Source organism: Suncus etruscus, chromosome 14 (genome assembly GCF_024139225.1).
Source record: "Suncus etruscus isolate mSunEtr1 chromosome 14, mSunEtr1.pri.cur, whole genome shotgun sequence".
Classification (NCBI taxonomy): Eukaryota; Metazoa; Chordata; class Mammalia; order Eulipotyphla; family Soricidae; genus Suncus; species Suncus etruscus.
In genome coordinates, this window is record NC_064861.1 from 84,571,923 (window position 1) to 84,594,306 (window position 22,384).

Here is a 22,384-nt window from a genome sequence, read left to right on the forward strand (position 1 = left end):
AGATGCGCCCAGAAGGCCCGAGGCCACCCAGATCCCCCATAGGGCCAGGAGACTAACAGGGACCAGGGACGGCTGAACGTCCCTCCCTGGGATGCGTCTCAGGCATGTGCCCTGCTGTCCTTTGCCCTGGCCCCAGCACCCACCACAGCTTTCTGAAGGCCTATTACCAACATAAAACCCAGCCAGAGCTTCCCATGAACAACTCTGACTCCTCCCAGAAACCCCCCAATCCTCTCCTGCTCTGGGCCCCAACATCTTCCACAGGCCCCTGGTCCCATAGAGCCTGCCTGTGGCCATGCTCTGCTTCCCCTCTGGGCTTCCCATGCTTTTCTGTCAAGGTAGTTTCCACGCTTCCTCCTCCTGGAAGCCCTCCCTAGCCTACAGGCACCTCTGGGCTCTGCAGACTCTAGACCTGAGCACTGAACACTCCTGGCACATGACCATCATTCTTGGCTGTGCCAGGCAGGCAAGTGACATGACAGCTCAAGCCACCACCAAGACCATGAATTAACAAAGTCCCCAAGCCCAGGGCAACTGGGGGCAATGTCTGGTTACTGGCCAGGTCCCCAAGCTCCGACTGAGCTGGAGCAGTGGGGACAAATAGAGCACAGGGTGAGCAGCAGCCCCACCCACCCCACAGCTGAGCGAGCACTCACAGCGGTCTGGGGGCGTGATGGTGATGGACTGGGCGGTGAACTCATCGTCAAAGTACCTGGTGTCAACCTCAGAGGTGACCTGAGGTTTGAAGGGCGGCTGGAGCTAGGTCGGGCGAGATGGAGATGGGAGTCAGGGGAACTGCACACACGGCCTGGGCAGGGCGGCCCGGGGGCAGGCGGGACTCACCTTCCTCTGCACCACGTCCTGCCAGTTGACGTTGACGAAGAACCTGTGCTCCATCACCTCCTTGGCATCGCTGGGCCCCCCACCGAGCCTGGGCAGAGACGGGGCAGCCGGGGTACAGGAGGCAGCTTGGGGCGCAGGCCCTGACCAGCCTTCGCAAGGCTGGAGGGGCCGAGCAGGAGTGCACCCGTGCCTGAGCCCCCCCACAGGACACCCCACCCCCTGAGACCCGGCTGCCCAAGACCAGAGGGCCTCAGGACCAGAGGCTTCCCTGTGTGGCCACCTAGGAGGTGCTGGGCAGGGCCAGGCCTCACCTCTGCTTGGGGTCCTTCTTGAGCAGCCCAGCCAGCAGGGACTTGGCGTCGGGGCTGAGCGTGCGCGGGAAGCGGATGTCCTCCATGAGGATGAGCTCGAAGAGGCGCTCGTGGTCCTGGTTGTAGAAGGGCAGGCGGCCACACAGCATCTCATACATCACCACGCCCAGCCCCCACCAGTCCACCGCACGGCCATAGTCGTTGTCCTCCAGCACCTGCATGGGAGGCGCCGTGAGCCAGGCCGAGGGGCAGCAGGTATGTGGCCCCTCACCCCGCCCCCCAGGCCCACCAACCCCAGACACCTCGGGGGCCAGGTATTCGGGGGTCCCACAGAAGGTCTTCATGGTGGCCCCGTCGCTGATGCCCTCCTTGCACAGGCCAAAGTCTGTGATTTTGATGTGCCCATCTTTGTCCAGCATGAGGTTTTCCAGCTGCGGGAGAAGCCCATGGTGAGGGAAAAGCGCCATGCCAGGCCATCCCTGCGGAGCTACATTGTGTGGGGAGGGGGAACCAGCATGTCGGAACTCCCACCCTGGGGAGGAAGATGGTAGTCAGGCTGCAAGCCTTCAGGAGGGGCACCATCCTTCCACTGTGCCCCATCCCAGGCCCAGACTTCTTAAGTCGGGAAACGCGTACCAGGTGGAAAAACAGAAAACACAAATGGGCAAACTGGGGGCCAGAGCCATAATACAGTGGGCAGAGTGCTCGCCTTGCAAGGGACCAACCCAGGTTGAATCCCCGGCATCCCATAGGGCTCCCCACACCTAGCCAGGAGTGATTCCTGAGCTTAGAGCTAGGAGAAACCCTGAAGCGCCTCCATGTGTGGACCCCAAACCAACACCAAACGAAAAGAAAAAGTAATGTATCATTTTGTGGGTGTGCATAACCTCTCCTCGTCATGCCCCACTCCCAAATAGATGCCACTTTCCTCCCTGTTGGATAGCAGCTTCCCACACCTCCCACACCCATGAACACAGGTGCATCCATCGGAGCGACCTTGCCCCCTAAATGTGAGCTCTCAGAAGTGCCCACACTGCCATGGGGACTGGGTTGAGCTGGACCACACCTGGCAGTGCTCTGGGGATTCAAAGCTGCAAGGCTAGCACTGTGCCTTTATCTAGCTCCCTTGAGTGCTATCTGGACATGGTCCATGACCCATCCATTATGTTCCAGGAGCAAACAGTGCATTAGGAGTAAGTGCGCCATGTTTTCTTTTTTTTTTTGGGGGGGGGGGGGTCCACAGGTCCTGTACTGTGGTGCACACGAGGGTGGCAGAATCAGGGCCCGTCAGGACAAGGCTGCTAGGCTCTGGAAGATTCTGCCAGACTAGACTAGTTTGGGGGGCTTGTCATTGACTGCCACGAGGCTCAGGAGGAGGCGCAGTTCCCCACTGGACCCCGAAGGAGGGCTGAGTCCCCGCAGAGTCAGCCCCAGCCCCTTGCTCACCTTGATATCGCGGTACACCACGTCCCGAGAGTGCAGGTACTCTAGGGCCGACACAATCTCAGCGCCGTAGAAGCGGGCGCGCTCCTCCGTGAACACTCGCTCCCGGGACAGGTGGAAGAAGAGCTGCCAGGGCAGGACAAGGCGCAGCCCACCCACAGAGGTGAGACAAGCCCGGTGACACAGCGACCCTGTCTATGACCCCATGACAGAAAGCAAGAAAGACCAGGGGAGGGACAGCAAGGAACGCTCAGGTGACGGCACAGATATGATGACTCATGGACGGGAGTAAAGGAGAGAAGCAGGGGCTGAGGGGGAGGGGGAGGTGAGCTGGGGCCAGGGGAATCAAGAGGGCACAGCGGGGGCTATGACACACATGGGAAGGGGGCAGTACTGAGCTGTGAACTGGTACTGGGTACTAGTGTGTACCCCGGTGTGCACAGAGGGGCTGAGTTCACCGTGTGTGTATAAAGAGGGCATGAGTCCCCATGCATACTGAGAGCAGGACACCAGGCATGCGCGGGCAACAGAGCACTCAAGTGAGGCCGGGGACCGGATCAACTCTGTGGCCAGCGTGGCTGATTTCTCTGAATCTGGACTTTACACCAGACGTGGCTGAAAAGCCACATCCACTTCCTTGGGTAGCTGCAACCCTTTGCAGCTACACGGTCAACCCCCAACTCTGGACATGAGCTCTGTCTACCGAGGTATGTGGACTTCACCTCTCTCGCCTCAGTTTCCCCAGTGATGAAAGCCCCCACTTAGCTGGCCCACCCTTGTCCCCATCCCCGCCCGAGTGGGTAGGCAGTCCCTCGGCTCACCTCGCCTCCATTGGCGTACTCCATCACGAAGCACAGGCGGTCGTGGGTCTGGAAGGCGTACTTGAGGGCCTGCAGAAGTCAGGGGGGCAAACACAGGTGCCCTCTGACTCCCAGGAGGCCACTGTGAACACACATACACACACACGCACACACACAAAGGCGACTGTACTAAGCCATGTCTCCGTGACCAGGTGGAGCTCTCCTGCTCTACCAACTACGGCTGCTTCACACAGCACATCACGTCAGGGAAGGACCCTTCCCCAGAGCAGGACTGGTGGCTGGAAGGTGGAAACGGGAGCTGGCCTGAGACAGAAGGTGGACAGGCTCAGCCAACAGCTGACTGCTCTAAGGAAGCCAGAGGGAGGACCCTGGAGTGACACCTCTATGTAAAACTCCTATTTCCATGGAAGACACTTGCAAAGATTCACTAAGGGACACTGGCCAGAACACCTGTACTCAAATAGGGTACTCAAGCTGGTACTCAAGTAGTAGCTGCCAGGTCTAGCTGGGGCAGCACAATGACCAGCTGTTTCTAGAGTGACCCCTACAACACTGGTCCCTTATACCACCTGTGCTAGGTATTTCTCCAGGGTCCTCAGAGGGACTCCCTCTGGCATAGAAGCAGCCATAGTTGGTAGAGCATGAAAGCTCCACCTGGAGAAAGTGGAGAGAGTGCTGCGCTCCTTGGCGCTCCAACCTGGGGTGCCGTACACCTAGTGTCCCAGTCTGGAGAGCACCCTGCCACTGCAGGGTGTCAGTGTGGCCAGAATTTGCCTGCATTCCATCCAAGGACCGCCCGGCAGCCCCATGCCCAGGGGGACACTCACGGTGAGGAATGGGTGCCTGGTATTCTGGAGGACTCTGCTCTCCGTAACTGTGTGGGCGACTTCATCCTGCAGATAGAGGCCAGAAGAGGGGGTCAGAGTGTGTTGTAGGCCCCGTCCAGGCCCCTCTCTTCACAATGAGGTCACACCATCCTAGTGAAAGGCAACTGGATGGCAACATGTGACAGAATGACAGGGCTGGGACACTGCAGGCCCATCACTGAGCCCATGGGGGGCCGACACGAACTTGGATGCGCCTGCTCAAAAATGCATGGAGAAGTAGGCTGGGCCTCTGAGGAAACAAATTCTCAGACTTTTCCCTGAACCCAAGAGCCAGAAATTGTCCCACTTGCTAATGGAGAGCAGCTGCCCCCACACTGGCCTCTATTAGGTGAGTTTGTGTTCAGGACATCAGGCAAGGCTGCCAAGGCCAGCACAGTTTGGTGGGAGGGGGGCTTTTAGGGGAGAGGTGGAGGACGCATGCTAGAGTGTCCCCTGCACCCCATCGAAAACCAAGGTAGGGCTCAGAGTGGCCACAGTACTGAGAAGGAGCCTTGGAGAAGGCCTGAGAAGGCCCTGGGAGAGCCCTTAGAAGAGAAGATGCTAGTCTAGAAAAATCCTCACCGGACCATCCGGTCAAACTACAGGGGGGTGGGGGGGGTCTAGACTGTCTTAAAAACCCACCGGGGACCGGAGAGATAGCACGAAGATAAGGCGTTCGCCTTGCATACAGAAGGAGGGTGGTTCGAATCCCGGCATCCCATATGGTCCCCCGAGCCTGCTAGGAGCGATTTCTGAGCGTAGAGCCAGAAGGAACCCCTGAGCGCTGCCAGTGTGACCCAAAAACCAAAAAAAAAAAAAAGAAAAACACAAAAAAACAAATAAACAACCCACCAGGTCCAAATAAAGGAGCAGACACAGAGCTTCCAAAACAAGAAGTCCAAGATAGCTGATTACTAGGACTGCGAAGGGTCCCCGAGAGTTTGTGGGGGCCACATGGGGTACCATGTAAAGCAAGCACCTTCTCCGCCTACTATGTCTCTGGCTCTAATTAGAATGTGGGAGGGAGACTTTAGGGGGGAATGAGGTTCAGATCATACCCGGTGGCGCTCAGGGCTTACTCCTGGCTCTGCGCTCAGAAATTGCTCCTGGCAGGCTCGGGAGACCCTATGGCCGCGATGGCGAACCTATGGTACGTGTGCCAGCAGTGGCACACAAAGGCCTTGCAGCTGGCACGCGAGAAAGTCCGCAATTAACTTACAAAATTTATAAAGAGTTTTTAGATACTAAAATCTTATTATCAAGCTTTAATTGACATGCTGGCACTTTGAGGGACTTCTTTGGTTTTAGAGGGAGGTTTTGCATGTGTGGAATTTTCCAGTTAGAAAAGTGAATCAGGAAAGAAACAAGCCCATTCTTGGCCCACCCTGAGCCCAGCGCCCCTCCGGGTCCCTGAGGCCCCACAGCACCAAGTCAGGAGGGAGTGAGGAAAGGCCAGCAGAGGGGGCACGCGTGGGCAGGCCCCGACCAGCCTCACCTTGGCGATGATCACCTCCTTCCGCAGGATCTTCATGGCGTAGTAGCGGCCTGTGGCCTTCTCTCTCACCAGGATGACTTTGCCAAAGGTGCCCTTGCCCAGGAGCTTGAGATAGTCGAAGTCATTCATGGTCTGCCAGGGATGGGAGAGTGGGGCAGTCAGGGCCTGGCACCCGGCCCGGGGAGGAAATTTTCACAAAGAAAAAGGAAAAATCAAAGGCCACTACTGCCAGACAGGCACAGAGAGGGAGGCGCCGGTGGAGGCAGGGTGTCCTCGGGTGGCCTGCAGACCGGGGCTCCCCACTCCCACGGCACGGCATGGAGCAGCCCCGGGCATCTCGCTGCACGGCCAGGATAGGAACTGAGGTGGCAGGGCAGAGTGGGGGGCGCTCACCAGGCGGCTTTTCTGCTCCCCCCAGGCACTTACCACTTTGGCCCTTGCCTTGCTGACGGCCACCTCCATCTCCTCGGCAGCTGAGGAGTCACTTGGAGAGCCGCACTTGTAGTCCATGGGGTCCTCTCCAGGGCTGCGCTGCTTGAGGCTGTTGGCGACCATCTGGATGGCCCGCATCCACTCCTCCCTGTGGGCACACCCTATGAGACTAGAGGCAGGAAAGCCCTATCCCTCTGGGCATTTTGGTGGGGTCAGAGCTGGGGAAGGGTGAGGAAGGCCTCCTGTGGAGGAAGAGCATAGCCTCCCCAGGTCCTGACTACAGGGCCACGGTTAGACACCAAGCGGGTCTGGAACAAGAGGACACTAATAATCACACATTCCCTCTGGAGCGGGGCCAAACCCGAGTCTACAGGTGACACTAGCAGAGAGGAAACACTGGGACAGTGCTCCAGGCTCAGTGCTCTGGCTCTGTATATGGAAGCCCAGGTCCCCTCTCTACCCAGAGAGGCCTGAGACCCACAGGATAGACAACTGCACCACATACCAGGCCAATTCCTGGGCACCACCAGGCCCAAACTCCCAAAACAAAAAGAACAAGCCACTGGTTCTTTTCATTACTCCTGAAAACTTGCTTCTGATACTTGCAAACTTGCAGAGAGTGAAAATGCATGCAGGGGCGGGGACAATGACAATGACCAGACATCAGAAGAAAATAAAACGCAAAACACACCGTCTCCACACACCCCACTTTTGACCCAGCACACACTCTAATGTGGGTACATATACCTTGATGCAAACAGATAGGAACACAAACTCTCCTAATAGTCAGGAAGGAGACCAGTAGGGAAATGAAGCGAACATTGAGAATGGGGAAAGGAAAATCGGAGAGGAAGAGATAGCACTGGGCTAAGGCACTTGCCTGGCACATGGCTGAGCAGGCTTCAATCCCTGGCACAGAGCCCAGAGTAAGCCCTGGGCACCTCTGGGTGTGACCCAAAACCACCTCCTCTCCCTGGAAAGAGAAAACTCAAGAGCAGGAGCAGGTGCCCCCAATCATAGCGACCACTCGAGAGACCTGAGGCACGGCTGCTGCTGTGGCTGTAGGAGGTGCTGGGGGCCTGGCCAGGTCACCTAGCCAGAGGCTGGCACCAAGGGGGTGACACTCCTGCATCTCTGTTCTCTGTGTCCCCTGCGGCTGGTCGTGAGGCACTCTCAGCAGGTGGTGGTCCAGACTCAGGCCACAGCCGAGGACTGGGTGTGGCTTTTATTTTTTAGTGTTTAGATCACACACAGTGATGCTGAGCACTTACTCCTGGCTCTGCATTCAGGGGGTCCCTTCTGGAGGGCTTGAGGGACCCGATGGGATGCCAGAGATCAAACCTGGGTTGGCCTTGTGCAAGGTGAACGCCCCATGTGCCCTTAAACACAGCTGCAGCATAAGCCCCTGGGCTGCAGGGACTGGACAACGCCCCATGGTGGGCACACCGAAGCATGTCAGGAAGGACCCTGGGAGCCCAAGTGCTGGTTGTGCCCAAGAGAGAACAGGGAGGCAGAGCAGAGCGAGGATGAACTCACTCTCTCAAGCACCCGATGGATGGGAAGAATCACACACATCCCACCTGCATGACTGGGGACAGGGGCCAAGACACCAACTCAAGCACAAAGGAAAGCCCAGGGCTTGTGCAGGGCCCACATTCAGGGTGGGCAGACAAAGCCCCAGGCCCACACGGCGCCACTTCCAGCCCCTGTAGGGGCTCTCATCATCTGCCTCATAAGGCAGGTTTGAAGCAGGCCAACAGCTGTTCACACCAGGAAGGGCAGGAGTTCTTAGGTATCTGGTAGGTGCTAAGAGGAAGTGAGGAGGAAGGGGGGGCGGTGCTTGGCCAGGCTCACCCAGCTCAGCAGGGCGCCCCACCCCCAATGCCTCAGGCCAGCATTTCTCAACAGGGTTGAACCCCTGGCCTCTTTGGCACGCTCCTGGCAGTCTAGGTCCCCTCATTTATGTCCTCCTAACATCTTCCTTATGAAGGGGGAGGGGAGCACACATCCCACGACCAGCCTCCCAGTAAAACTGGTTCTTTGGTTTGGGGGCCACACCTGGGGGCTCTCGGACACTCACTAGTCCAGGCTCGGGGTTGTTGCTGACAGCGCTTGGGCAGCACGTGGTACCGAGGAGCCAACAAGCAAACGCAGTTCGACCCCCTGGAGGATTTTAAATGCTGACCTGGGGCGTAAGGCCACAGGCTCAAAATAAAAGGAATATATAAAAAGAAGATCCCAAAACATAATACATAACGAGAGAACGTGACCAACTTGTCTGCCTCCAGCTTGTCTCCAAGGAGAGAGGAGTGGACGGCAGGAGTGACAGCAGCTGCCTCTGGGCTTTGACAGTAACCAGGCCACCCCAACATGGGTGCGGGAAAACACCAGCCCCCCCAGCCCCCCCCAACCCCCCCCCCAGCTAACCAGCGCTATCCCAGCCAGCATCTGATGGGCCCCAGACAGCTCCAAGTGGACTGAGACAGCAGGTTGCAGCATCGCGATTCCAGAAGTGAGGGCCAGTGCCCAATTTGTGACAGTGTCTGGGGCAGAGGGGAGCTCCCACCTCGGCTGGGGTTGGCAACTCTCCCCTCTTCAAGAGCCCCCAGAGGCAGTGGCCTCCTTCCTCCAGCCTCACAGTGGTCTCCTCAGGCGCTTTGTGGCAGGAAGGGCATTGCCGACAGGGAAACCAAGGCCACAGGAAACCTGCTCCCATGGCCGCAACCCCAGCCTCAAGAGAGACTCTGGGCTAAGGACACCACCAGGAGCGATTCAAGGAGGGCACTTGCCTTGAGCTTGAGCGTGAGGTTCTATCCCTTGAGGCCCATCCAGGAGTGACCCCCTGAGCATCGCCAGATGTGGCCCCAAAACTAAAACCAACAGTAAAAGAACAGACCAGGAGGAGGGGGGAAATGGCCCCAGGAGCTTGACCTGGGCCACCCTGGGGGGCTCCCCAACTCCACAGCAGGCACGAGGCCCTGTGCCTGGCAAGCCCTGATCCACCTACATGGGGAGTAGACATTTGGCCAGTTCCACAGGCAGCTCAAAGAGGCCTGGGAAAGGAACATTCGGGGACCCTCCCACCTCTCCTAGAGCCCCCACCACAGAGCAGCACAGATGGGGTGTACCCCAACTAACCTGGGCATGCTCAAGGGTGGGGCAGGGCTGAGCTACACCGAGCAGCCACCTCCCCTTACCCAAGCCTCAGTGGTGGCATGACAGGGAGGGGATCAGAGGGTCAAATGGGTCAGCGGCTGCCTGTCAGTGCCTCCAAGGAAGTGACAGGAAGTGGGGTCCATGCCCCCCATACTCCCCAGAAGCTCCTATGCTCCTGGCCTTGCTCTGGGCACAGGGTGGAGGCAGCAGGGAAGCCCCTGGAGTGGGGACCACCTGGAGCAAACATCCCTGCAGGCCCAGGACTGGAATAGGTGAGCAGGGAAAGTGCTGGCAGGGTGGAGGCCACGGGCTGTCTGTGGGCACAGCTACTGCCAGGAGGGCAAGCAAGGTGTTGGGGGCCACGTTGGGGTTCCGCATCCTCAACCTACTCACAGGAAGTAGCTGGAGGATTTGATGCAGGTTGACAGGATTCAGTTCCTGCCTAACGTCCCAGCTTCGGGGGAGGAAGCCTGAGATCCCACCAGAGGCTGAGACAGAAGGACAAATGGCAAACAGGACAGCAAAAAGGACAGACAAACAGCACAGAGGTGCTCCCCTCAAAGGCCAGACCCTGTGTGCCTGGAGGGACGACCAGTGAACTGTCCTTGGCCTGGATTTCATTGCTGACGTGTGGGTACGAAGCCCCATCTGGTCCCTGAGCCGTCACCATAACGGCTGGCCTGAGGTGGGCCTGCCTGGGGGGTTGTGCCCCTCTCCACATTTCCCTACAGCTCTCCTTCCTCTGCTTTCTGCTCTCTGCCCTTCACAGCGTGTGAACAGGTGGGGACCAAGCTAATACAGTGGCCCAAGGATGGGATGAGTCGGGTGACGGGTTCGCTGAAGTCTTTTTTATGTTACCAGCACCCCTGCTTGAGGGCAGCATGAAGAAAAACGAAGCACAGTGAACAAGTCACCCCAAGAACTACACAGATCACGGAAGACATGAGGGACCCCACATAGGCGACAAAAACAACTAGACAGCTGCCCAGGGGGATACGGACACTCCCTGGAGGGCCCGAACACAGGCTTTGAGGGCAAGGGACACACTGGGAGTCAACTGGGCAGAGCATCAGAGCAGCCACCTGTGAGATGCAGCCCAACTGACTCCCAGACGGGACCCCTCAGGGCCACAAACTCATAAATGAATACACAAAGGGGCCTTATCTGTGCAAACTGGGATACTGTTCACCCACCTCTGTGCCAGCTTCCCACAGGCCGAGAGAAACCAAGTGAACAGCACCACGGCAGCGGGGACCACTGCACAGGCCAAAGAGCCAAGCTGGTCAGCACAGGCTGTATCTGACCTCCGGAGCCAGCTCCATCGGCTGGCAGCTGTGATGCAGGGGTTGACTAGGGAAAAACTTTATTTTCCCTCGTCCTCTCCCATCTATGTGCCCACCAAGCTGGCAGGCCTGCGGGGCAGGGAGGAGACAGAAGAGATCTACACCATGTGGGCAGCCACGCCACATCTGACTACCATCGATGGTTGGCCCTAACAGAGCTGGGTTCCTGGGCACCTTGTGGGGTCGAAGACAGGGAGCTGAGGGTGGTCTCCACAGTGCAGGCCAGAGGAGGAAGCAAGGACTATCTTGCTGCCTAGTCTGAAGTGGGCACCCAAGGGCTCAGCAGCAAAGCGAGGCAGAGAGTCTTGGGCTCTCTGACAGGTCCCCACAGCCTGAAGGGCCTGGCTGAGCCCTGGAGCTGAGGCCTCTGCTTCCCCTCCCAAGGCCCCAGAGCTGAGCCTCTGGGACTGAACCCCCAGACTTTGACACCTGCCGCCCCCTCCTCCCCTCCCCAGGCCAGTTCCTACCCTTCCTTCAGCCTTCGGGAAAGGCCATGTACGCTGACCTGCCTGAGCTGGCAGTTCTGTTCCTCGAAGGGGTAGCTCTAACTTTGGGGCCCTTGTGCCCATGGGGGTGACTGCTGATGAGTTGTGTATGCTCCCCACCTGCACCAGCACAGGGTCTGCTTCCATTTAGATGAGGAGACTGTGCAAGCTCCAACACTGGCGTGTCATCAGTGTAGCGCTCTCAGACTCTGGATATAGAGCTCTGCCACCCTGTGCCACCCTGGTGCTTGGGGACAGCCCGATTTAGCAGTTCTCAGCTAATAAAACCCTCCCTCATCAAGTGAATGGAGCATTTTTCAAAGTGAGGATCTAAGGAGAAGACTCACTGGGCTTACCTCACTCACTACAGAGTTAAATCTCCTAGCGTGTAAACTTCGTGGACCAGAGAACAGTTCAGTGAGTAAGTACACAGTTAGCCTGGATTCCTGCCCTGGGACCACCTGTGGTTCCCTGAGCCCTGCTAGGAGTGGCCCCTGACAGAGCCAGGAGTCAGCCCTCAGCACCCGCAACCCCATAGATATTTTTCCTGTTAAAGTAGTCCCCTTCTATTAAAGCTTTAGAGATTCCTCCAGACACATGAAGGAGACAAGCAAGTGGAGAAGAGTTTCTGTCAAAGTATAGTACCTTCCGTGTAAGAATGAAAACCAGACACGGGCACAAAGATCTCTCGCTCGAGCGTGTCCGCACATGCAGAAGCAGTTCAAGGACCCCCAAGACCAATCCAGAGCTCAGGGAGGGAGGGGGGGGCAGGAGGGAGGAATCTCTCCCAGATACACCTTCAAATCCTCTCAGCATCAGGGGAATCTCACTGAGGGTGGAGCTTAGCACAGAGACGGGCATTAAAATGCATCTCCTCAAATGGCACAGCTCATTCTGTGTATGTGAGGGCTCACGTTTGTTCCCCTGCATGGCCTCTCCCAAAGGCCCCCCAGCAATGAGCTGGGACTAGTCCCTAAACAGGCATGAACTCCAGAAATAAATACAAAATGCAGCTCCCTGCCCCTCCCAGGGTCTCCAGGGCCCAGCAGCACTGAGGCCAATCTAGGCCTCACAGACTACCGCCTGCTCTCCAGCCCCGGCCACCTGTAAGCAGAGGTGGATGTCCTGCTGTCCCATCTCCTGACAGGCCTGACCTCCTGCACCCAGGAGGACCCAGACTCACCTCTCATCTGGAGAGTCTACGTGGAAGGTCCTTTCGATCACTGTGGTCCACTGCAGGCAGCGGATGACGAAGGTGTTGGGCCGTGGCCTCTCAGTCTTCATCAGCTGACACTCTGCAGGCAGAGGGGAGAGACAAGAGTTCTCGGGGCAGCTGCAGCCCTTCCTCAAGGCACCAGCTGTGCCACTCCTGTGCCAGGAAGCACCAGGGACACCTGAGTGACCAGGACAACCCTGGCCTTACCCCCCACCCCTATCAGATTCAAAGTCAGAGTGTGTGAGGAGGGAGACAGCAGCCAACCCAGGAGGGCTTCTGGGATAAGGCAGCATCTATGCAACTGAGCCCCAAAGGAAAGGGTGTGCAGAAAGAAGGCCCAAGTGGCTTGGGAATGGCAACTGCTTAGTTCCCCATAGCAGAGGGAAACTCTCGCAGACACACCTTTAAATCCTCAGAATCCTAAGAGGAATCCTGTTGAGGATGGAGCTCAGCACAGAGAGACAGGCTGGAGGAAAATGTGGTGAGGGGTCTGAAGGACAAGCAACAGCCATAAAGGAGGAGAGGGGAGATTTCAACAGGCTCTACTGGGTGTGGCTGAGAGAACGGGGAGGCTGAGACACAGAAACCCAAAGAAGCTAGGGCTACACCAAGGAGGGGCAGGCCAGAGAGGAAATAGAGAGCATCCAGGACCTAGCCAGGGAGCAGCCAATCCTCCAGGACTTGGGTGGGGAGAAGGGTGGGCGGGACTCTCACCGGCCAATCAGAGCAAGGCGGCTTGCCTGAGTGGACGCTGCCCACCAGACTGGGAGCTCAGGAAAAAGCTGGAGTCTACATACAGAAGTGACCAGGACCAGGAGGGGGTCAGGGCAAGGTTCCAGGGAATGAGCTGGGTGAAAGCGATGCTCCAGGCTGAGGAATGTGTGGAGATGGGGAGCAGGCAGGGGGCGTCAAGAGGCAGGAAAATGGCCTTGGTCATCAGGACAGAGAGGGCAGTGGGCAAATCCACAGCTTTATCAGGTGCAAGCAATGGCTTGGAGCCACCCCGCTTTCATTGGCTGGAGGCCATCCGGGTTGCACAGACAGAGGACTGAGGCTGGTCCCCGGAATGGATTGAGTGGCAGCCCTGGCTGCCTCTAGGTGATAGGTGCAGAGACTCTCCACTGTTAAAGTTGAATTTGGGCTGGGACCCCAGATGATGCTCTGCCCCTCCCTTCCGGCTCCACCTCCCAGTCAACAGCCTTGAGGGGAACAGGGTGAGAGTGGGCCCAGGGAAGCCCACACTAAGGAAAAGACCTGCCTGCCCTTCTGGTCAGCTGCACCCGCCCAACTGCCCGCCCACCTGGAGACGCACCTGCAACAGAAAAGTTGTTCAGGGGGGGTAAGGTCTGGTCAGGGGCTTCAGGTCGCTCCTTATAGCCAATGAAGGAGCCGTCACTCTTCAGCAGGAAGTACCGGGGCCTCCAAGTCTTGATGTATTCACCTGAGCAAGGTGGAGAGAGGTCAGGACCAAGAGCATGAGGGACAGGGCTGCGTGGTGGGAGATGCTGACACAGGCTGGGTACTGGGCCAGCCGGGGGATCCAGAGGTCAAAGCCTGGCAGGAAGGCGCCAGCCACAGTGCCCAGGGCACCAGCTGCCTCAGTGTGTGGCCAGCAGCACATCCCCCTGCCAGCTCGGGGCCCAGTCCCAGGGGAGGCCCAGGCTTCCAAACACACATGCCCTGTGGCCCTGTCAGGCCCCATCCCGCAAGCTGGCATTCACGGTACAGCTGTGCAGGTGGATCAAATGTCAAAACATGGTGCCAGGTGGGGGTTAACTGCTGCCATGCCCTCTGAGTGCCCCTGGACTCTCCACATTCATTCTCACTGTGTGCAAGAGTGTGTGTGTGTGTATGCCCGTGTACACACGTACACACACACACACACACACACATACACACACACACACACACTTGCTCGAGGACCCACACCTCAGTGAGCTGCTAAGAACAACGCAAACAAGCGTGAATGCCAAAGCAAGCCCATTTGGGGGTTTTGATTTTGTTTTGCTTTGGAGGAGGCCACTCCCAGCTCCGGTCTGAGGTTGGCTCCTGGGAATGCCCACCCCTCTGTGCCAGCTCCAGAGCCCAGCAACCCTCTTTTCTACCTGCATGTGCACTTATTTTTGAGCCATGTCTGGAAGTACTACAGGCTTACACAGTGGTTGGTTTTTTGTGTTTGTTTTTTGTTTTGGTTTTGGTTTTGGTTAGGCTCAGGGATCGCTCCTGGCAGTGCTCAGGGGGCCATTTTCAATTCCAGGAATGAAATCAAGACCTCATGTAAGACTATTATCTTGACCTCTGAACTATCTCTCTGACAAGTACCTTAACTCTCTGAACTCTCTCTCTAGTCCCAGCATCCCTATCTTAAGAGTAAGAAATGGTGGGGCCAGAGCAGTGGCGCAGCGGAAGGACATTTGCCTTGCACGTGGCTGACCCAAAATGGACCTTGGTTCAATCCCTGGCATCCCATATGATCTCCCCCAAGCCAGAAGCGATTTCTGAGTGCAAAGCCTGAGCATCACCGTGTGTGGCCCCCCCCCCCAAAAAAAAAGCTAAATAAAAGTCACTGAGTCACTTTATTGTGGGAATGGGGAGCTTCCCAGCAGTGCTGAGGTCCCAAGTCAACTTCCAGAAATACTCAGCCTGGTAAGGCAGTGGACCCCTTCTAGTGACACCCTGGCACCTGAATCACGCATGTTAGATGGTCAAGATGAAGAACATGTGTGTTCTATCTCTAGCTGGAGGGGGGAGAGAGAGAGGGAGAGGGAGAGAGGGATAGAGAAAGAGAAGGAAAGGGAGAGAGAGAGAGAAAGAGAGATGAAGAAAGGAAGAGAGAGAGCAAGAGCAACCATAAAGCACCCATTCTAAGGCACATATCAGAGTCCGGGGTTCAGCAAATGCTACTATTAACAGCTTCTTGCCAACAAAGGGCATGCCAGGTCCTCAAGTGCCCCAGTATACAGGCAAGTGGGACGGACGGCAGGTCAGGCTGGAGAGTTTGTGTGTGCCCACCAAAATGCCACTTCCTTTCCCTGAGCCTGTTTCCTTCTCTGAGAACATGGCAAACTGAGCTGTGAGGGACTGCCAACAACTGTGAGCAATCAAATGTCCTGAGCACTGTCGACATTCACAGGCCAGGAAACGTAGCTCAACAGCAGAACATGTGCCCTGCACGTGTGGGGCCCTGGGTTTGGTTCCTGACATCACCAAACCCCACAAATGTCAACACTAAGTGACCCTTATGAATGTAAAGTTCAAAAACTATCTAAACACTCTAAGTCCAACAGGATCCAAAAGATCACTCACCAGGAACAAATGGGCTTAATCCCAGAAATACACAGGTCAATATATCAAAGGCATATAAAAAAAAAAAAAACCACACTGGTGAAACAAAGGGAAAAACAAAACAAAACATCATTTGACAGAATCCAACACCCTTTCATGATACAAATATCAACAAGCTAGAAATAGAAGGGAATTTCCTCCCTATGACAAAGGATACCTATGAAAACCCACAGCAAACATCCCCTCAGATGAGGAACAAGACAAGAGCCTGGGTCAGAACTACAGTATAGCGGGGAGGAAAGGGTGTCAGCACTACGGCTGACTATGATTTGATCCTCAGCATCCCTCACGGTCCCTCATGAATACCACCAGAAGTGATCCCTGAGCACAGCTCGGTGTGGCCCCCAAACAAAAACAAAACTGAGGGTCAAAGCACAAGTTCACAGGGGCTGGAGTGATAGGAAAGTGGGTACAATGTTTGCTTTGCATAAAGCAGACCCAGATTTAATCCCTGATATCCCATAGGGTCCCCCGAGTATTAGCAAGCGTAACTCCCGAGTGCAGAGACATCAGTAGCCCCTGAGCACCTCTGGGTGTAGCCCGCAAAGCAAAACAAAATGAACCCAACAAGTTCATAATTATAAAACATTGGTTAAGTGTTTTTCCACAGGGATGCTAGACCTTCCTAGGGAGCAAGAACAGTCTCCGCTATGAACAGTGCCGGGACAACTGGGTACCCAGAGGAAAAAGGAAGCTGGTTGCCCCTCATTCTCTACACAGACACTAATTCAAACTCAGGGCCAGAGCTAATGGACAGAGCTAATGGATGAGGCGCTTGCCTTGCAAGTGGGCAACCTGGGTTTAATCCCTGGTACCATATAGGGTCCCCCAAGCCCAACCAGGTGTGTTCCCTGAGTGCAGACCAAGCAGTAAGCCCTGAACACATCCAGGTGGGGGCCCCAAAACAAAATCAAATCCAAAAAAAAAAAATTAGATCTATCCTAAATACAAGCCATAAAATGACAGAACACATGTGGGTAAAACCTCATGACTGGATTTCATAAGGCTTCTAAGACATGATACTAAAAATATAAACAAGGAGGAAAAAAATCAAGTACACTAATCAAAATCCAAAACTATTCTACAAAAATAAAGTGGGGGGTTAGAGTGGTACTACAGTGAGTGAGGAGCCTGCCTTGCATGTGGATGACCCGGGTTCAATCCCATATGTTTCACTGAGTGTAGAGCCAAGATTCAGTCCTGAGCATTGCCATGTGTGACCCTCATGGGCCCGGAGAGATAGCACAGCGGTGTTTGCCTTGCAAGCAGCCGATCCAGGACCTAAGGTGGTTGGTTCGAATCCCGGTGTCCCATATGGTCCCCTGTGCCTGCCAGAAGCTATTTCTGAGCAGACAGCCAGGAGTAACCCCTGAGCGCCTCCAGGTGTGGCCCAAAAACAAACAAACAAACAAACAAACAAAAGGGCCAGATTAGTGGCGCAAACTATAAGGTGTTTGCCTTGCACTCCCTAGCCTAGGACAGACCATGCTTTGATCCCCCGGATAATCATGGTACCCCAAGCCAGGAGTGATTTCTGAGTACATAGCCAGTGAGTACATAGCCACACCGAGTGTGGCCCCAAAACCAAAAAAACAAACAAACAACAACAACAAAAAAAAACGGGGCCGGGAAGGTGGCGCTAGAGTTAAGGTGTCTGCCTTACAAGCGCTAGCCAAGGAACGGACCGCGGTTCGATCCCCCGGCGTCCCATATGGTCTCCCCAAGCCAGGGGCGATTTCTGAGCTCATAGCCAGGAGTAACCCCTGAGCGTCAAACGGGTGTGGCCCAAAAACCAAAAAAAAAAAAAAAAAAAAAACTAAAATAGGGGCTGGAGAGATAGCACAGCTATAGGGCATTTGCCTCACAAACAGACAACCAGGAAGAGACCGCATCCCCTATGGCCCCCCAGCCTGCCAGGGGTGATTTCTTTTTTTTTTTTTAAATATGGAACGCTTCACAAATTTGCGTGTCATCCTTGCGCAGGGGCCATGCTAATCTTCTCTGTATCGTTCCAATTTTAGTATATGTGCTGCAGAAAGCGAGCACCAGGGGGTGATTTCTGAATGCAGAGTCAGGAGGATCCCTGAGCTCTGCTGGGTGTGGCCCAGAAACTAATCAATCAATCAATCAATTAACCAATAAATATTTAAAAAATAAAACTAAAATAGTACTGTCACTTTGGAAAAGACACCTTCAAAAAGTTAAGACTCAAATACTTGCACACAAATATTGGCAACAACTCAAGTCCCAGCCCTTGGAGGTAGAAGGGCCCACATGGCCCCTGATAGATGAATCCATAGAGTACTTGGCCTGGAGCCATGGAGAGAGTCAGCAGGAAATGGAGTGATGCACTAACACACCGAACTTCACAAATGCCAAGCTGAGTACGAGTCAGACAAAAAAAGGTCACAAGGAGTGTGATTCACTTATATAGAATGTCCAGAATTAAGTAAATACATAAAGGCAGAAAACAGGCTGCTGGGGGCTGGGGTGAAGAGGAAATGGAAGGAATGGATTCATGACATCAGGGTTTTCTTTTTCCTTTTGTTTTATTTGGGGGGGGGGTGTTTGTTTGTTGGGTCACATCCAGTGATGTTCATGAGTTACTAATGGCTTCTTGGGGGGACTAGATGTGATGCTGACGATTAAACTCGGGTCCTCCTTGTACAAGGCAAACATTCTACCTGCTATACAATTTTTCTGGCTCTCAAGTGGCTTTTGTTTTTGTTTGTTTTTTTTTGGGGGGGGTTTCACATCCAGGGGTTACTCCTCACTCTGCACTCAGGACTCACTCCTGGTGGTGCTTAGGGAGCCATTTGGGATGTCTGGGATCAAATCCTGGTCGGTCATGTGCTAATAATAACAAGCTAATAATAACAATAATAACAAACCTCCGTGCTGTACTATCACTCTGGTTCCTCAACAGTGTTTTCTTTTAAGATGCTGAAAACATTTTGGAACTAAACATACTGTGACCATACCATACTGAAGGCCAGTCATGTCCTATTAAATTTTATTTACCTCAATTTTATTTTTTTGGTTTTTGGGCCACACCCAATGACACTCAGGGGTTACTCCTGGCTATGCCCTCAGAAATCACTCCTGGCTTGGAGGAGCTATGGGATGCCGGGGGAATCGCACCACAGTCAGTCTCCTAGGTCAGCCACGTGCAAGGCAAACACCCTACTGCTGTGCAACCGCTCCACTCTGGCCCCTTACCTCAATTTTAAGAAGCAAAACAAAACTAGGAAATTTACCACCCTTTAGTCAGGAAAGCGCCTGCCTGAGAGGAAAAACAGAATCAACTGTCCTATTTCTTGGTCTGGACACCAGTTCCGAGGTGAACTTACGATCCAAGTACTTTCCTAAGTGTTTTTACACTGGTAGGTAGCATGCGGGGGTGGGGTGGGGGGGGGGTGGGGGGGAACATAGTCAGAAGAAACATCTTCACATCAGCACCATTTGACAAGAAATGGAGACTGTGGCAAGAAGGTTCCTTGCCCTGTGTTGATTGCTATAACTTGGGCAAGCTGGGACCAGATCCAGGTTTGCTGGGTGGGAACCACCTGACTCTGGGCTCTGGGGTCCGGCAGCACAGATGCTGATGCAGTTGGAAAGGGGACAGGCCCCACCCCAATGGTCTCCTCTCCCATCTTCCCGGAGCAGACTGTGTCATACAAGCAGCATGTAGACCAAACCATGCTGCATGCGAGCACTGTTCTAGAGTCCAAACCCACAGATTACCAAGCCCTGGCCAAAACTACAAGCAAACATCCTTTCTGCTCAGGCTGAGGGCAGCTGTGGGATGGCACAGGAAGTAGGCTGGTGGAGAGCAGAGGGGTGCCCAACAGATCGGTGCCACTACCCTTCTAACCACCAGCAGTGGGTGCAATGGACCTGGCCCTCCTCTGCCAGCAAGACCAGGAGAGTGATGCGCATGCAGGTGTTGACCGTGTGAACCCCAGCAGGGCTCCCAGCCAGACCACCCAAGCCCCCTTATGGAGCCTACAGAGCTTGGACGGAGGCCAGGGAGGGGCAGGGTCTGCCCTAAGCCAACGGCCCCACTATAAAGGGGACTGACTTCCACCTCCAACTCTTCCTCAACCCCCTTCAGAGCTGCCTGCACCCCAGTCACCATAAAGCCCAGGGAAAATGTAGGGTAGGTAGGCGTGGCCCCCACATGCACCCAATGCCACGGACTGACTCAGCATCAGCTACTTGCGGGCCTACCACGCACTAAGCGCTTCAAGGCACCTTGTGAACCCGCTGGGGAAATCCTGCCCTCACAGGGCTGCCGTGTCAGAACTGTAGGCACCGAAGCTATTTCGTACTAAATCAAGTGTCAGAGAGATACCACAGCTTGCCCAAAGTCACACCAAACCAGAGGCAGAGACAGAATAAGTACTCTGACACAACTGAGGCCAGACAAATAGCACAGGTGGGGTGGGCATTTTACCCTGCACATGGCTGACCCAAGTTCGATCCCCGGTATCCTATATAATCAGTCCCCTGAGCCCTTCCAGGAGTGTTCCATGAGTGCAGAGACAGGAGTAAGACCTAAGCACTGCTGGGTGTAAGCCCCTCAAACTCCCACAAGAGGAGCTCGGACATTTACCAAGGTTCAAAAATCCCCGTCAAAAGCGCCGAATTCAGGATCAAATTGGGCAAACGTACCCCCAAAGCCACAGCTGTCTGAAAAAAGCTCTGGAAACAGACCCCCTGCTTAGACTGCTGGGGGTGGGGGCCCCAACCAGGAGCCATCGCAGCTCCTGACTGCCACTCAGTGACTTGGGCTGAAACAAGGCGGGGAAGGGAAGGGAGCACTTCCCTGGTTCCCACATACCTCTCTCCCCAGACCCACCCCCCTTTCTTACCCCTTCTTCCTGGTTTCTATTCACACACCCCTCTCAGGAAAGCCCCGCACTCCCCTGGCCGGGCACACACCCTGTGCTTGCCACTGCCAAGCAAGCCTCTACCTCCTTGGGAACTGCCTACCCGTCCCATTCAACTGCCCAGGAGTCGGCCTGCCTGGTTCGAGTCTGCGTTCCCAGGCCCTAGCAAGAAGGTGCCTGTAAGGAAAAAGTTACTCTCCTCATGGGGCAAAAGAGGGCCAGGGCAGTGAGCAGCTTCCACCAGGTGGACACCCCTACCTGCGCCACGCCCCGGTGTAGAGCCATAATGACAGGATAGTCTGCCAACATCTTTCCTGTCAACATCCTGCACACTAGCTCGGGACACACTTCTTCTCAACTCCCCTGCACATGCAGGCATTCCCATAATGGTCTGGGTCAGCCTGCCTGGGCTCGAAGATCCCATTAATCTGTCTCTTCCCTGTCACTATCGTCATTCTTGGGTACACAAGGCACTCATAAATCTCAACAACAGAATAACCAAAGATAGGGAGAAGATGAAGGAGCTCATCTCCAAAGAAGACTCCAATGGACACGAGGCACAGGAAAGGTTCTCACTGTTTCATAACATCCGGGAAATGCTGACCAAAATACAGTGAGATCTCACCTCATGCCTGGAAGAATGATAGCTGAAAGGCTGGAAGCAGGCTGGAGATAGCAAAGCACAGGGCACTTGCCTTGCACATCAACTTCAGTCTGTTCCCAGCACCACATCTGATCCCCAAGCAAAGAACCAGGAGTCAGTTCTGCACACAGTTGGGTATGACTCCCAAACACAAGACTGGAAACAACCAATGTTGATAGGGACAGGGGGAAAGGGGAACATTCTTCACCATTGGTGGGAATGTTGTCTGCTTTAGCCTCTATGAAAAACAGTATGAACACTGCTCCAAAGAACAGAGCTCCCCACGTGAGCCAGATGCCACCTCTTGGCTTCTACTTCTCTAAACACAAAAACACTGAAAAGAAAAGATATATGCACACTGGGGCCATGGGAGCTAGGACAATGAGTAGGGCATGCAGCTGGCTGGCCCAGGTTCAAGCTCTGGCACCCCAGATGATCCCCAGCCACAAGTGATTCCTGAGTACAGAACCAAGAGGTAAGCCCTGAGCACCACCAGGTGTGGCACAAAAGAAAAAGGGGGGGGGGGAGAGACGCACACTTATATTCATTGCAATGCTTCACATAGTAAGACGAAACTATATGGAAACAACCCAAGTGTCCGATGAATGATGAATGGGTAAAGAAATCGTGGTGTAGATACACACAACCCAACACTATGGGGCTGTAAGATAAGATGAAATCATGAGATAAATCCATGCTTGACATGGACTGAACCAAAGAGCATCACATTGTGTTATCAAAGACAGTGAAAGAGGATGGGTCCCAATAATCTCACTCATCTGAGGAATGGAGAGAGAAAAGGGAACAGACAGCATCAAGCAGGGACAGAACCTTGACCTTGGACTACAAACTGCTTACTGAGCACTGGGGGAAAGGAAGGAGGGGGACTGAAGATGGGACCAGAGAGGACCTGAGGACAATGACAGAGGGAGGGGCAACAACACACTAGAGGGTGAGGGGGGGCAAGGAATTCTCACACCAACACCAGAGAGCCGAACACTAAACTATCATAAGAAACAGACATAAACCCACCGGTAGATAAATACCTTCATTTCTTGGCCTAACTAACCGTCAGCACCACCACCAGATCAGA

At 54.8% G+C, this 22,384-nt stretch overlaps 1 protein-coding gene and 1 non-coding gene across 4 annotated transcripts in view; both read right to left on the reverse strand.

Moving 5' to 3' along the window:
• AKT2 (AKT serine/threonine kinase 2) overlaps positions 1–22,384 on the reverse strand; it is a 350,831-nt gene that overhangs the window by 308,158 nt on the left and 20,289 nt on the right. For all 3 annotated transcript variants that reach the window (XR_007502390.1, XM_049787182.1, XM_049787183.1), the window contains exons 3-13: positions 13,724–13,852; positions 12,379–12,490; positions 6,206–6,359; positions 5,780–5,911; positions 4,246–4,311; positions 3,419–3,487; positions 2,601–2,723; positions 1,457–1,585; positions 1,155–1,369; positions 844–931; positions 657–759 (exon numbers count right to left, since the gene is read on the reverse strand). Coding sequence is in view for 2 of the 3 variants with exons in the window: in XM_049787182.1 (XP_049643139.1) it covers positions 657–759; positions 844–931; positions 1,155–1,369; positions 1,457–1,585; positions 2,601–2,723; positions 3,419–3,487; positions 4,246–4,311; positions 5,780–5,911; positions 6,206–6,359; positions 12,379–12,490; positions 13,724–13,852 (1,320 nt within the window). In the remaining variant the exon portion in view is untranslated. The remainder of the gene's footprint in view (positions 1–656; positions 760–843; positions 932–1,154; positions 1,370–1,456; positions 1,586–2,600; positions 2,724–3,418; positions 3,488–4,245; positions 4,312–5,779; positions 5,912–6,205; positions 6,360–12,378; positions 12,491–13,723; positions 13,853–22,384) is intronic.
• Positions 17,695–17,802, reverse strand: LOC126028999 (U6 spliceosomal RNA). Its single transcript, XR_007502662.1, has one exon. It is a non-coding gene; the product is annotated as a U6 spliceosomal RNA (small nuclear RNA).